General features: G+C 29.1%; 1 protein-coding gene across 1 annotated transcript; it reads right to left on the bottom strand.

Annotated features, from left to right (window-relative positions):
- Positions 1-511: 511 nt before the first annotated feature.
- Positions 512-13,613, bottom strand: LOC129980717 (protein unc-93 homolog A-like). Its single transcript, XM_056091099.1, has 4 exons — positions 12,492-13,613; positions 9,196-9,463; positions 4,736-4,859; positions 512-575 (listed from the first exon to the last, which is right to left on the bottom strand). Exons 1-4 carry the CDS (start codon positions 13,611-13,613, stop codon positions 512-514), a joined length of 1,578 nt encoding a protein of 525 aa, XP_055947074.1.
- Between the last annotated feature and the right edge of the window lie 1,019 nt (positions 13,614-14,632).

Here is a 14,632-nt window from a genome sequence, read left to right as displayed (position 1 = left end):
CTCTTTGCGGCAGAGGCTTAAAATTTGGTATGTGGTCTTTACAAGAAATTTGTAGCTTTATATCAAACTTGGAGCAATATCCGCTCAGAGGAACTCTGTCTGTCCGGCGTTTCGAATATAAGTTAACACGGTAATTACAAAACGAAGTGAGCTAGATTAGGCACACAAATTTAACATCTATAGTATAAAAAATTACCAAATTTGGAGTAAATACAACGAGGAGTTGACCGTCTGTCGGTCTGTACTTTCAGAAATGTGTAATAACTCAAAAACACGAAGACTTAAATGCATCAAAATAGGTGTAGAATTTTGTAACGTGCAGATTTGTGTTAAATTTTTGTTTCAATCGATTGCGAAAAATATCTCTAAAGTGCACATTTGATATTTGGATGCTATTTATTTCATGTCATGTATTAATGGATAAATATTTCGCCAAGGACACGATAGATTCAGTAAAAAAATGCTAAATTGAAGCCAAAATTTAATATTTCGTAACTATTGCACGCCAGTGTCATTTAGTACCTTTATTAGAGAGTAGCAAGAAGAATTTCGGGAAAACGTATCCTGATTGTATTCTATGTAATAAAAGTAAAAGTATAAACACCTACAAAAAGGCAGACACACACACACACACACACACACACACACACACACACACACACACACACACACACACACACACACACACACACACACACACACACACACACACACACACACACACACACACACACACACAAAATAGATATAATTAGAGAATAAATAGATTTAACACTTCATCAAAAAAATGCAATTGATATTGTTTAAATTAATTTTGAAAAATTGATTAAAAAACAAAGGAAACCTGAATGGAAATTTTTTTGAAAAGACAATTTTAAAATGTCGTTAAAAAATTTGTAAGACAGTGTCTTTCAAAGCTATGGCGGAAAAAATGTAGAATCGTCTAATCCTCTTTTCCACTCCCTTTAGCAGCACAGTTGTAATTTCTTCAATAATTATAGAAAAACCTTGTAACCGGGCAGACAGACTTTCTCTGCATGGACTTTGTTCAGAATTTAATATTACTCTGCAAGTTTAACATACCTAATTTCATTCATCTTGCTAAAAACTGTTTTGAGTTATTTTGTTCGTACATCAATAACTTCACTCTCGGAGGTATGAAACATAAAAATTCGTCAGAATCTGTAAATTGATTTTTTTTTACGATTTTTCATTGTATACTTCTCATAGGATAATGTAAAAAAACATATAATAATTTCCTTCGATTTCAAAGAAAATGCACAGGCAAATATCAAATAAAGAAAAGCCTATATGATTTTTAATAAGGCGCATGTTGTAAATGTAAACATGCTGATGTACGAAAATATCTCTCTGACTGCTTTTTTCAACATTTTTCAACACTTCACTAATAACATATATAAGTATTATAACATAAACACCTACTTGACGTGTCAAATACTTCATTCAGTCAGAAGTGTTACGCATTCACTCCCTCGTCCATAGGGGTTCTTTTACGATTTGATGTTCGATGCAGAAATAAACAGTCCTTTAGTAGAAAAGACGACGACTTTTATTACACTGGAAGAGACGAATGCGCAGAGACGACAAACACCCAGACGACAAATATATACAGCCCAGACGATTAGATAGCAGCACACTACAACTAACAGTTGTTTACGAGTCGTAAACGGTAGTGATAACAGCCACACCACACAAAACAGCAAACAAACAATTCAGAATCGCCTTTTCATCATATCAACGGAATAATCATGCGATTCTTACCTGAATTTCAGCATTTCTTTATACGTACCTCTCGTGATTGACGGCAATAAATTTCATCGCTGCTTTAAATTCAAGCCATTTTCCTTTTTTTTTTTTATCAAATGCTTACTGGCTCAGTTTTATTCCGTAATTGAAAGTTAAGGAAGAGAGTTTCTGATACTTATCTGCGCAGTTTCTATAAGAAGCTAGAAAGTGAAGTTATACTACTGCGAAAGACAACATACAATTAACAGATAGATCCCCCTCAGACTTAAGTTTTTAATGATACTATCATGTCATTGAACCCGACTCTATCCTTGATGGAAGAGATTTTATAAAATGGTTCGAATTATTATTTTTAAATGACATTCTTTAGCCTAAATGGACTTCGGCAAAGCATGTTATGTATGAAATTAACATTATTCAAAACACAGTCCAGTGCCGCCAGTTGGGCAGGAAATTACCCCATTTAGGGTGTCATTACTTTTTGGTCCTTGATGTAAAGATTTCTCGAAACCTTAGTTAGACTTTTTTAAATTAATATTAACAGAAATTTTAATGTGGTTTTTTTTCCCTCGATAGCTTTGAAGCCTAATTTCCCACACAACTTACTCAACTTTGAATGTACTTGAATTATAAAGGTTTTTGACTTGAATGTCTGCTCTAAAATTAAACATTTTTTAAAAATATTTTCAGCAATTGTTTTATTATTAATCTATTAATTTAATTAAATTTGTGTTTAATGCGAGTGGTACAAATTTGAAAAAAGTAAATGCTTTTACACTTCTAATAATATTTATAATTACAAATCATTAATAAAAAACATATAGCATAAAACTACAGAAACTTAATTTATTTGTCTAAACGAATTTTTGTCAACGTTTTGTCAAAAATTTGCCAACGTTTAATAATAATTAAATAAATTTAACAAAATAAAATAATATTTCGATTTTCTATTGCACTAATAAGAGCATGCATTTAAAAATTCTTTTTTATTTTGAACTGTACATATTTTTATTTCCTTAAAATGAAAGTCGATAAATCTTTCCAAAAAAACTACAGGAAATAAATATTCAGCTACGCGGATATTGAATGTTTCATCGCCTTTGATCATATTGCAAAGAACTTGATAAGATACATAGTGTGATTATATACAAATTTTCTGCATCATCATTCAGATGTATATAGTGCAAAATATTAACGCTATTTCAATCAGAATGAAGTAAAATGTTTGATCCATTGTGCTTAAAGAAAATTTTTGAAAGTTTGCATTTTTTTAAAGGAATAGCAGTGTACATTACTCTCAATGTCTATGAAATATACTCTGGACATTGAAAAAAAAATTAGCTAACACCACCAATGTCTGATTTGATCAAAAACAAATAATAAATTGATTGCTCAGATCGAAATATTAAGAATCGTCTTAAAAAATTATTTTATTATGAAAATTCTTGTAGGTTGACTTATCTGTAAATTTTCGGATATGAAAACCGTTTAAAACTTTCTGTAGAGCAAATCATTGGAGTTTTAAGCTTCCATATAGGTGTTCGCTTTGTAAGTTCTTTTTCAAATTCTGGTTAGTTTTTAATTAATAATTAATCGAAATATTAATGCTTGTTCTCAATAACTTCAAAGTCTATTTTAGCTTAAAAATATCAATTTTGCAGCAAAAACCAAAAAAAAAAAAAAATGGCTTTTTATGTTATTTTAATGCAATTTTTTTCTTAATTTTAATAAACATAAAATTTGCTATGCAAAGGTTTTTTTTTTCAAGAGAGTTTTGTTACTCAGTTACTTTTTATATGCTCAGCAGTCTATTTAACAAAGCAGGAGTTGGCATTCACAGTTCATAAAAAGAATAATAATTTCAAAATTATTAAAATTTGTCATGTTTATAGTTAATTAATTTTCATTTTAAAATAATTAATTCTCTCATTTTGTATGCTCATTTTTAGTTGAAATTAAAGGAAAAAGTTTCGTATTTTGTATTATGATATAATTTTATGAATTTCTAGACTTGCAACTAGTTGATGGATTTGAAGACTGGAGATCACTTTTTCTACCTTTGAATTTAGAGTTTTCAAGGCTGACATTATCCGGTTTGATCCTAAACCTATTCTGGGTTTGATCCTAAACCCAACCCAATCTATTTTTTTCCTCTATCACTCCCCTCCAAAATTCGTCTTCATTTTCTCACTGAAGATTTTAATTTACTTATTAATTTTATTTTATTTATTTGTTTAATTATTCTTTTATTTGATTATTTATTTAATTAATCATTGATTGATTTTACTTACTGACTTTTGTGAATTTCGATTACATTTCTTGTTGCTTTGACAAAAATCATATTTTGTTAATTGAATATTTTGATAAGAAGTTGCTCTTCGAAAAACAAATATAAATAATTTATATAATATAAAAATAAATAAAAAACAAGAGATGCTCCCTTGGCTTAAAAATCACTGACTTCCTAAACGAGCTTGTCCATGGCAAATGTCATTAGAAACAATAACAACAACCGATCTTTAATATATTTCAATTCATAATTGGAAATACTATGGAATGTATTACTAAAAATTCTGGAAAATTACTTTTTAGATGGCGCCGTTGTTGTTAAATCTATTTTCAACTACATTAATTTATTTATTGATAATCAAGAAGTCTGAAATAATTAAAATATTCTATTTCATATGGAACCACCAACTGCACAAAATTTCAGAAATCTGGTATTCTTGGATACGAGTGAAAATTGGATTGCAAAGTTCTGTTCTTAAAAAAATAAGCGTATGATATTAAGTTTGATTTATATAAGACTATGAAGTAGAAAATAATATTTACTATACGAATAATTAAAACAAATTAATCAGTAGATATTTATTTAAATGTTTCATTTTGTTTTTTTCTTCTGCTGAAACTCCTTTCAGCGAGTAAATATCCTAGTAATCCCAAACATGAAATTGTAAACATGATGTACAGTTTGATTGAAGTGCAAAAGAATTCATTGTAGACAAATGGTAACTCCCATCCTATGGAACTGTACATGTTGCAGCTGGAATAGGCTGTTTCTTCTTCTCCTTGGAAGAAAACTCCATAAAGCGCTAAAATAAATAAAAAAAAGAATTTTTTAAATAAACTTCTAAAAATTATTTATTTGCGTAAGAGAGCCAGTTATCAGTTCACCTTCTTCTTTGTAACAATCTAATCAATCTATGGTATAATTACTGTCTATCCCTAAGTATGGTATTAGTATTGTCTAAGTATGGTATATTTTCTATGTTTTCGTATTGTATAAATATTATCTGAGTATGGTATAAGTTATCTATCTTCAAGTATAGTATAAATATTATCTGTCTCTAAATATGATATTAGTATTGTCTATCTCTAAGTGTGGTATAAGTATTTCCTGTCTCTAAGTATGGTACAAGTATTGTCTATCTATAAGTATGGTATAAGTATTGTCTATGATATAAGTATTGACTATGGTACAAGTATCTCTATCACTATATAATCATAAGTATTGTCTCAATTCATTGCAATTTTTCAAAAAAGTAAAAAAAGGCACTCTTTATATGATTACTTTTTATGTCCGGTGGACATCTTGTATGGAGGGTCCCTGAAATAATCTACTATAATCTTTTGATTTCGAACTCATTTTTTTCTCATTATTTTGATATTCTGGTGGAACAACACTTATTATTCTTCACTAAAATCCACGATGTTGTTCAAATATTTTACCAAGCAAATAAGTAGAAAATGTAGTTTATGCTCATATTTCCACGTCATGTTTTAGAGGTATTTTTAATATATTTTGTGTTGTTTCTGATTGACTTTTTTTTGTGGTTTCCCCAAAACACCTAAATAACCAACATGAAAGGTGACCAATTAGATGATTCAGTTTAATTACAGTTGCTAAAACTTTTCTTACATTTTAATGAGTTTATGAATTTGAGGATCGTTAACCGTTTCCTTGAGTGGACTTTCTTTGCACAGATGAAGAAAAATAAATTTGCTAATATATTGGAAGCAATCACCATCTTTATTGAGTTCCAAAAGGTATTATTTTATGAATAGAAGATTCAGAGGATACTAAGATAATTCTCTTATTTTTATTAATCAATTTCTCTCTGAAAGTTTTCTCTGCTCTTAAAGCAAACATATCTTTTTAAGGCCATTTCACTTTCTTTTCATTGACATCCGTGTACCCTATTGTCACGCAAATCGTATTGCATATATCGTTTTCATTATTCCACAAAGAAGATGACCGTCTTCAGATCAACTCAAATATATTACTGATGTCCTTGACAATAGAACTCCTATAAAATTATTTTAACATTTTAATATTCCGCCTAAATTTCAAAAGAATAGGAAATTGTCCGGGAAGGAGGATGATTTCCGTTGTGGCACAAACAATTGCGAGTACACCTTACTTTCACTTGATAAATCCGATTTTCCATATAAATAACACATTACCGGGAAGTGAAAACATGTTTTTATTTTTACATATAACAAATGGTTTAATTGAGACAAAAATAAAGAACAATCAACGAAAAACTTCTAAATTGAAAGGTTTCAGAAGCATTTTAAATAAACATAAGCAAGTGTTTGCCTCAAAAAATTGAGAATACACCAATGAAGTGTTTGTAATATCTCGATTATAAAGAAATTGTCAATGTTTAGTTGCATGTCTTTTGGCTTTTATAATGGCTTTTAAACGTCCTGATACTTATCGAATCAATTTTCGGGGGTATCTGAAGATATTTTACCCCATTCATCTTGCAACACTTGTTTTAAATGCGTTTTATTTCTAATTTTGTGTTTTTTGACCACTGTTTCGAGTGTGGCCCACAGACATTTCATGACATTGATGTCGGTGGACAGTGGCAGTGTGTGTAATTGCAGTTTAAAATGAAAAAGACATCACATTTTGACGTTATGTGCTGTGTTTTTGAGGTCGTTGTCCTGCAGGAAAATGAAATTTCCATCTAAAGCCAAATTTTTAGCACTTTCCTTTAGATTGCTGCAACCATATGGCTCATTCAACTTGCTGCAGAAATTTCTCAAATCATAGGCAAAAGTGTAAGTGCTGAATATTTCAGAAATGAAATGAGAAGGATATAAAAGTCGGATTGAAAACCAGTTTTTCAAAGAAAGTTCTATTTAATGATCAAAGAATACTCAACATTCTTGGCAGCGACCGCCGTCGTACCGTATGGAGAAAGCCTAATACTGCTATGGATCCAAAAAGACTTACGTTCTATAGTTAAACATGGTTATATTTCTGTCTTGATTTGGGGTTGTAAGGCTTTATACATGGTGGGTAATTTAGTTCCTATAGATGGCATTATAAACCATAGGTTTACTTGGATATACTTCGCAGCAATATAAAGGAAAGTGCCAAAAATTTGGGTTTAGATGGAAATTTCATTTTCCTGCAGGACAATTACCCCAAACACAGAGTACGTAATGTCAAAATGTGATGTCTTTTTCATTGTTAACTGCAATTACACAAATAATGATACTTTCTTTGCATGCGAGATATTACAAAAATTTCATTGGTGTATTCTCAATTTTTTGAGACAAAAATCTGCATACGTTCATTTAATATGCTTCTGAAACTCTTCAATTTAAAAGTTTTATGTTGATTGTATTTGGTTTTTACTTTAAATTAAACCATCTGTTATGTGTAAAATTAAAACATATTTTCACTTCTCTGTAATATGTTATTTTATTGAAAGTCGGATTTATCAAGTAAAAATAATGTGTAAGGTTTGAACCACTGTACATTTAAAATATGTCTTATTGATTATTATGCGGCATTTCTATAAAATGACGTCACTTTCAAATGGCGCTATAAATTTATCATTTGGTTTTTTTACTTTTAATTAAGGTTTTCAAACGACGCAATTAATTTATCGTTTGACTTTTTATTTTTATTTAATTAATCTTGCATCACAAAGAATCACGAGGATATCGTTTGGTGATTTCTAACTTTTTTTTCGTTTCAATTTCCGTACTTTAGCAATACGTAATTTATGTTTGTTCGTTAACGATATTTTGTATACTTATAAAAGTATACAAAAGTGTGCTGTTATAAAGCACTTTTACGTCTTCAACTGAACTCTTACAAATTGTGAATGTTCCTCAGAGAATATGCTGTAAATATTACAATATAAATATACAATCTATCTGTTCTATATTCAGCGGATTTTACCATGCTTACAATAGCTTCTAGAATATTCCAGTAATAACGAACATGTAATCGATTTACTTGATAATACTTACTGTTACCTTCAATTGCCACGACGCGTCATAAACAAAATAAAAAACCACTATAAAAAATCTTAAATGTTCTGGTTCATTATCGACTCCCAGATAACTAGAAAGTTGACAAATGTCAATGAAATGCGTAAAGATCTAAATACTAACAAGAAGACCAAAAATAAGAATATTAAAGTATCGAGTTTTCTTCAAGAACCTGAATTAATAATAATGAATTAAGTATACAGTTCCTATTACGATATTAAATTTAGGAGTAAAATAATATAATGAATAAAATCAGCAGGTAAAGAGATAAGCTGAAATCAGAATATATTACTGGCCGAAGACATCATTGAAATGTTGAGATTATTTAAAAATTCAGAGCCAATAAGGCAGAAGCAACACAATTTGGAAATCAGCAACCTCAGGATATTCTGAAACATTTTTGTATTAAAAAAACACTTGAACATGGATATGTCTATTTTAGAACATTAAAATATTTAATGCCTTATAAAATATGATCATTAGGTACATTGGCAATTACGTTTGCAGTCAAGGCGAAAATTCGGCAATATAACCATCAAACATGATTGATGAATTTACCATACTGGAGGAAGAATCCACCGTACTAGAAATCTGATCTCAACCAAAAATCCTACTTTAAGTGCCAACGTGAATAAGCGTTTCGGAAATAACTAAATTTACATACTTTACTTCATACTTTTGATGCAGTACTGCTTTTTTTGGTGATTTCAAGTTTCTATAATTGGCTAGACTCAAATCTTCCAAACGTGATGTTTTGTATATAATCTAAAATTAATCCACTTAGGATTCAAATGTTGCATGCCATTACAGATGAAATTAAAATTATTACGATGCTAAATGCTTCATATTATTTTAATTTAATACAAGTTTATTTTAAAGTGCATTAACGAATGAAAAATGTAAAAAATAAAAACCTCGGAACCTCTAGAACTCATTAACCTAAACTCTAATCTAATGATTCTTATATAGGAATGAAAATTGCATCCAAAGCACCGTACAACCAAATAGGGAAGTACTGGCAAATTGCCATATATCTCATACTTTTATAGAATAGTCCAAGGTCAAATCTTCTCAAGGGTTAACTATTTTTAATTTTCTCCGATGATATAGCATACGAAACGTCATACTCACCTTTCGTTTGAGAATGGAATATTCCAATTACAAAGCCAAATATTCCACCGGCCAAGTAGAACATAATAGGTTGTTGTGCATCAGGAGTCCACAAATAAAGCAGGACTAGACTCACTATGTTTATAATATGGCAGCAAATTAAGACGATTCTTCTTCCAATTTGTCTAATCAACACACCGGAAATCATAGATGATAAAGCGGAAGTAATGCCGTAAAAGACAGAAACCAATCCAATATGTGAAGTACTCCAAGAGCATGCTATATAGGACTACAAATAAATTCATTCAGTGATTAGAAAAAAAACAGAAAAGAACATCTTTCTGTTCAAAGTTATTAGGTTTATTCAATTCAGAAAGAAATTCGTCTACAATTATTCTTTCAGAAAGAAATTATTCTACAATTATTTTTTTAGAAAAAAATTATTCTAAAATTTTTATATTTACAACAATTATTCTATTCAGAAAGAAATTATTCTACAATTATTATATTTAAAACAATTATTCTACATATATTCTATTCAGAACAATTATTCTATTCAGAAAGAATAATATATTCTTATTTCTTTCTAAGAAAAGAAAAATACGAATTTAAGATGTATTTTTGAAAGGATATTTTTATATTGTGGCACTGGGAATTTTTCCATTTTTTTTCCTTGACACTGGGAATGTTTCTAACATATATTTTCTAATATTTCTATTTTCTGATATTTCTACATTTATGAAAATTTATATTTAGATCAATCCTAATTTATTTAGAAGCAAAAAAATATTGTGTTTTCTCTAACAGTTCAAAATTCTTTGTAGAAAAAAATTCCTTTTTAAATATTCAAATTTAATTAGAAACTAGATATAATTTGGCGTTCCCAGGATTAAAATCCTTTCATGTGTAATTCTTTTAATGTAAATATTACTTTTCTATGAAATATTATAACAATTTTACCATCTGCAGTCCTATCTTTCTGTAGTTTTATATCTATGCCCTTTGTAAATCTTATGAAATAATATCTTTTTATTATTTGAAATATTTTTTAGAAAAAATTAATATCTGAATGTAAGTTACAAATGGTTTTAAAACCTGCGGTAAGCTAATTTTTCTTTATTAATTTATAATATTAGTACTTCAAATTTTGATCACAAACGCTGTAGTGTTAGAAAATTTTACAGGGCACTTTGAGAAACAATTAACTAAACAATTAATTTTTCATTAATAAATACTTGGAAAATAAAATAAATTAATAATTTTCTTGTTACAATACTTGTTGCCTTTGTTTCTGAAATCTGCTCTTAGAATTTTGTACATGTGCTCTTGCAAAAGTTCTTCGTATGTATTGATATTGCTAATAAGGAATATTTCATTAAGGGAATAAGGACCAATAAGGAATATTTTATTTTCTCAAGAAAGATATATTTTCTTAGTATCTTTTCTTTAAATTTGAGTGGTGCACTTATTATCATGTGAGAACATGATGTTGTTTTGGCTAGGGGTTTTGAAGCTTGAAATCACGTAGGCAATGAATAAAGCATAAGTGGCAATTTTCATCATCATCTTTTAATCGCATATATTTTTATACGCAATACTGCTTTTACCAGTATTGCATTATTATTATGTATGCTTCTTTGAAAACAGATGCGTTTTTAAAATGTGGACGTTTTTTTACCAGTATTGTTTTATTATTACGTATGCTTCTTTGACAGCAGATGCGTTTTTAAAAGGTTGACATAGAACTATGACATCATGGCTATTATTTCATCTCAAAGCGGTCGAGCTTCAAATCTTTGTTTGCCAGCTAGAAAAATTTTAAATAAAAGTTTAAAAAAAAATATATATATATATATATATATATATATATATATATATATATATATATATATATATATATATATATATATATATATATATATATATATATATATATATATATATATATATATATATATATATATATATATATATATATATATATATATATATATATATATTGATCTCTTTATATAAAATCATAAATTAACAGAGACAGGGGGGGGGGATAGAGACCGATAGAGTAGTCTCGTGATTGTTTCAAATCGGTTTGAACTGTTTTATGACTTAAATTAATTAAGACAAGTAATGTCTTATAAATAATAATGTTCTCACATGATAACTTGAAATCTGTGATTGAAGATTTCATTGTAATTTTTCTGCAGTTTTGAAATATTTTTTTCGTTTAGTTTCATTGTTTAATCCTTTCTTCAAAACAAAGAAAAGGAGTTCTCAGGAGATGTGTATTAATACAAAAGAGAATTAAACACATAATGACTCAGTCATTCAACATATTGAAGTTGCGTAGTAAAGGAGTGCCAATAAATTTCCTTATTTCAGAGTCATTTGCACTAAATGTTTTTTTAAAAATATAAATGATAATTGACAGAAATTAAATTGGTGTTATAGAAAAAGTAAAAATTTAAACTTTAAAAGAGAGTAAAAACATACTTTTTGGAATTTTTTTCCGAACTTACTGTGGAAAACAGGCATTGTTTTAGTAATTTTTCAAAGCTCAAAACTTCTGTTCTGTTTGCAAGTAAAATTCAGTTCACTTGCTTGTTAAAACTTTACTTTTCCTGGTACTTTGCAGCTAGCCAAGCGCAAGGGAAAATTTAGATATCCGCCAATCTGAGCGCATCTTAATGCTAAAACATTTTTTGGCAACGGTGTTTTTTTTGGCGCAGAACAAAATAATTTGGTGATATTTTCGCAATATCCGATTAATGGAAAAGTACTCTTTTTATTTTTACATATAACAGATGGTCCTATATTTTCATTCCGTCTGAGCGACTACCGTTTTATTTTATTTTTATTTTTTTGTCTTACGACATGTTAAATCACTATTTCAATGTCAGTGCAAATTGATTTCAAAGTTTTGAAATGACTCAATTTCTACTTTAAGGATAAATATAAGCCCTGTGAAAAGGCTTATTAAAATAAAAGAGGAAGTTAAAAAAAAATTCTGGCAGGGTAATTGTATTAAAGCTGTTGAGCTAAGGATTATTTCCAAATTTTTCACTTCAAAATACGGTGAGATAAATTTTCTGAAGGATAAATAATAATTGAAAGACAAATTGCGCAAAAATGAAATAAGTATCATTAAAGAGGCAAAATATTCTAAATTATTGATGGTATAAATTTCCTTCGAACTTTCAGTGACAAATAGATGAAATGTGAGTAGTAGTTTTTTTTTTTTTTTTTTTTGCCTTTGTTAGAGTGATTGATTTACTCCTACAACAGATTCATTAAATGGTATAAAATGAACTTTAACATACCTTCGTAAAATCAGCCATATAAAACGCTTGAACCATGCTGGTGCAAATGGTTAGGGGTATTATAAAGAGCTGTTCTTTATTACGGATGAATTTAACGGTGGCAAAGATATGATTCCACGATAAAGTTACTTGCTTTTTAGATTTTTCCAAGTGATCCACAAATAACCAAATTAGTAGCACAGCTAGGATCCCACAAGCAAAACATAAACCTGTGTAATACTGTCTGATATCTGAGGGCACTTCTTCTATCATAGAAGTGACACACTCTTGGTCAGTATTACAAAAATCTGCCCCGCAAGAACAATTTGAAGTTTTATGATAGTTTTCAGTATGTTCTGAGGCAAGCACATAGAAACTGATTAAATTGCTCCACACTTGTGCAGAACAATACGCCAAACCATGGAAGCCGAAAAACAAAGAATTCACAGAACTAAGAGATTTCGACTTTTGATTATGATTATTTTCCATCTTGTTCTTTGTATGCAACGCAGAAGTTTTATTTTCTTTTTCCTCAATAGCTTGGATGTCCTCAGATAATTTAGGATTATTGATTGTCTCGGAATTTAAGTTTTCAAAATCTTGAACATATTCAGTTGTTTTTTTGGAAGTTCTTTCAGAACATTGTCGATTTGATTCTGTTTCACTTCCAGGTTCAGAACGTTTGTATGATGGCAGATGAAATGATGGAGAAGTTTTTAGAGAGTTTTCGCAATCTCCCTGAGAGTTTAGACTATTTTTTGCTTCTTGCAGGAAATCCTTTGCAGATAGTTCTTTTATCTCTCCTTTACCAGATCTATTGGTGATCACGGGACTTGGAATATAATCAGTGGAATCATCTGTAAGGTTTCTATAAAGAACTGAGCATTCATTGAAATATGTGCATTGAGCTCCCCAAAGCAAAGTGCCACCAACACCGATGATGACGGCTGACGGCAGCAGAGTAATCCACGAAGGATAAAAATTTGCTGCAACGAAGGGCAAATACATAATTATTCCCAAAAGCTGAGTTGATTTACTGCCAAGTTTCTTGCTAACATAACTAGAAAGTAATAAAGACGAAATTCCATAAGTAATATGTATGACAGCTTGACCGACCGTGCCTATCCCTTCCTCTTTATTCATAGTCGTTTGGAGCATAACTAAACCATCACAAGCAGTGAACATCAATAGAAATGATATAGATATTGCAGTCAAATTCTTAATGATTCTTAATTTGCTAAAACTTGCGTTTTGGTTTGGGATTTCCATTCTTGTGCCATTAACTAAAGCTTTGCCGAATTTCACACAATTTATAGCAGCTTAAATGAAAATTTTGGAATGTTCCTGTTGATGAAAAGAATAATTTAATTAAGGACTATTTATAATATGGATATTTTCACAATATGAAAATTAGACAATAGACTTTGTTGCAATAAAAATTAAAATAGATTTATTGGTGATATCACTTAGTTCATAAAATCATGCATAATATAAATCTTTTAATAGTCTTTTTATATTAATTTTAAATTATCTAGAAAAAAGTGTGGAAAATTTATTCGTGCACTCAAGCTCATTCGTGTCAGACTTGGAAACACATCGGACTTCTTGATTGCTAGTTTTAAAAAGAGAAAATGTTTTCAATCAAATTATTTTTAAAAACTACTATTAAGAAATTTTTTCCATAAAATATTAGTATTTGCTAGAAAATAATTCAAATTTTTTTTTGAATTAGCATAGGAAGGTTTCAATTACTATTTTGAAAATTCATTAATTAATTCTTCTGTAATAAAACATTAAAGTGAATAAAATAAATTACTTCTGATATAAATTATTATTCGTTTGCTTTTAAACCTTTCTTGACATGTTCTACCAGAGTTCTGCTTTTAAACTTCGAATCGTCTGCATTTAAATTTTTCTCCACATGATCTTCCAGAATTCTTCTAATGTGTTCTGACAAAAAAGTTTCGAGTATTCTTGTTGTAAAACCATAAACAAATATTGTTATAAAACTGATTTTGAAAAACTTATTAAAATAAGAGAAACAAATTATAAGAAAGAGAGATTGATGCAACTGAGAAGCTAAACTCTTTTAAGTTAAATATGGTGTAAAAAATAGATTTTGTGTGATATTTTCAAATCTATCATGGAATAATGCAAAAGGC

The sequence above is a fragment of the Argiope bruennichi genome, chromosome 8 (assembly GCF_947563725.1).
Source record: "Argiope bruennichi chromosome 8, qqArgBrue1.1, whole genome shotgun sequence".
Classification (NCBI taxonomy): domain Eukaryota; kingdom Metazoa; phylum Arthropoda; class Arachnida; order Araneae; family Araneidae; genus Argiope; species Argiope bruennichi.
This window is presented reverse-complemented; position numbering and strand designations above follow the sequence as displayed.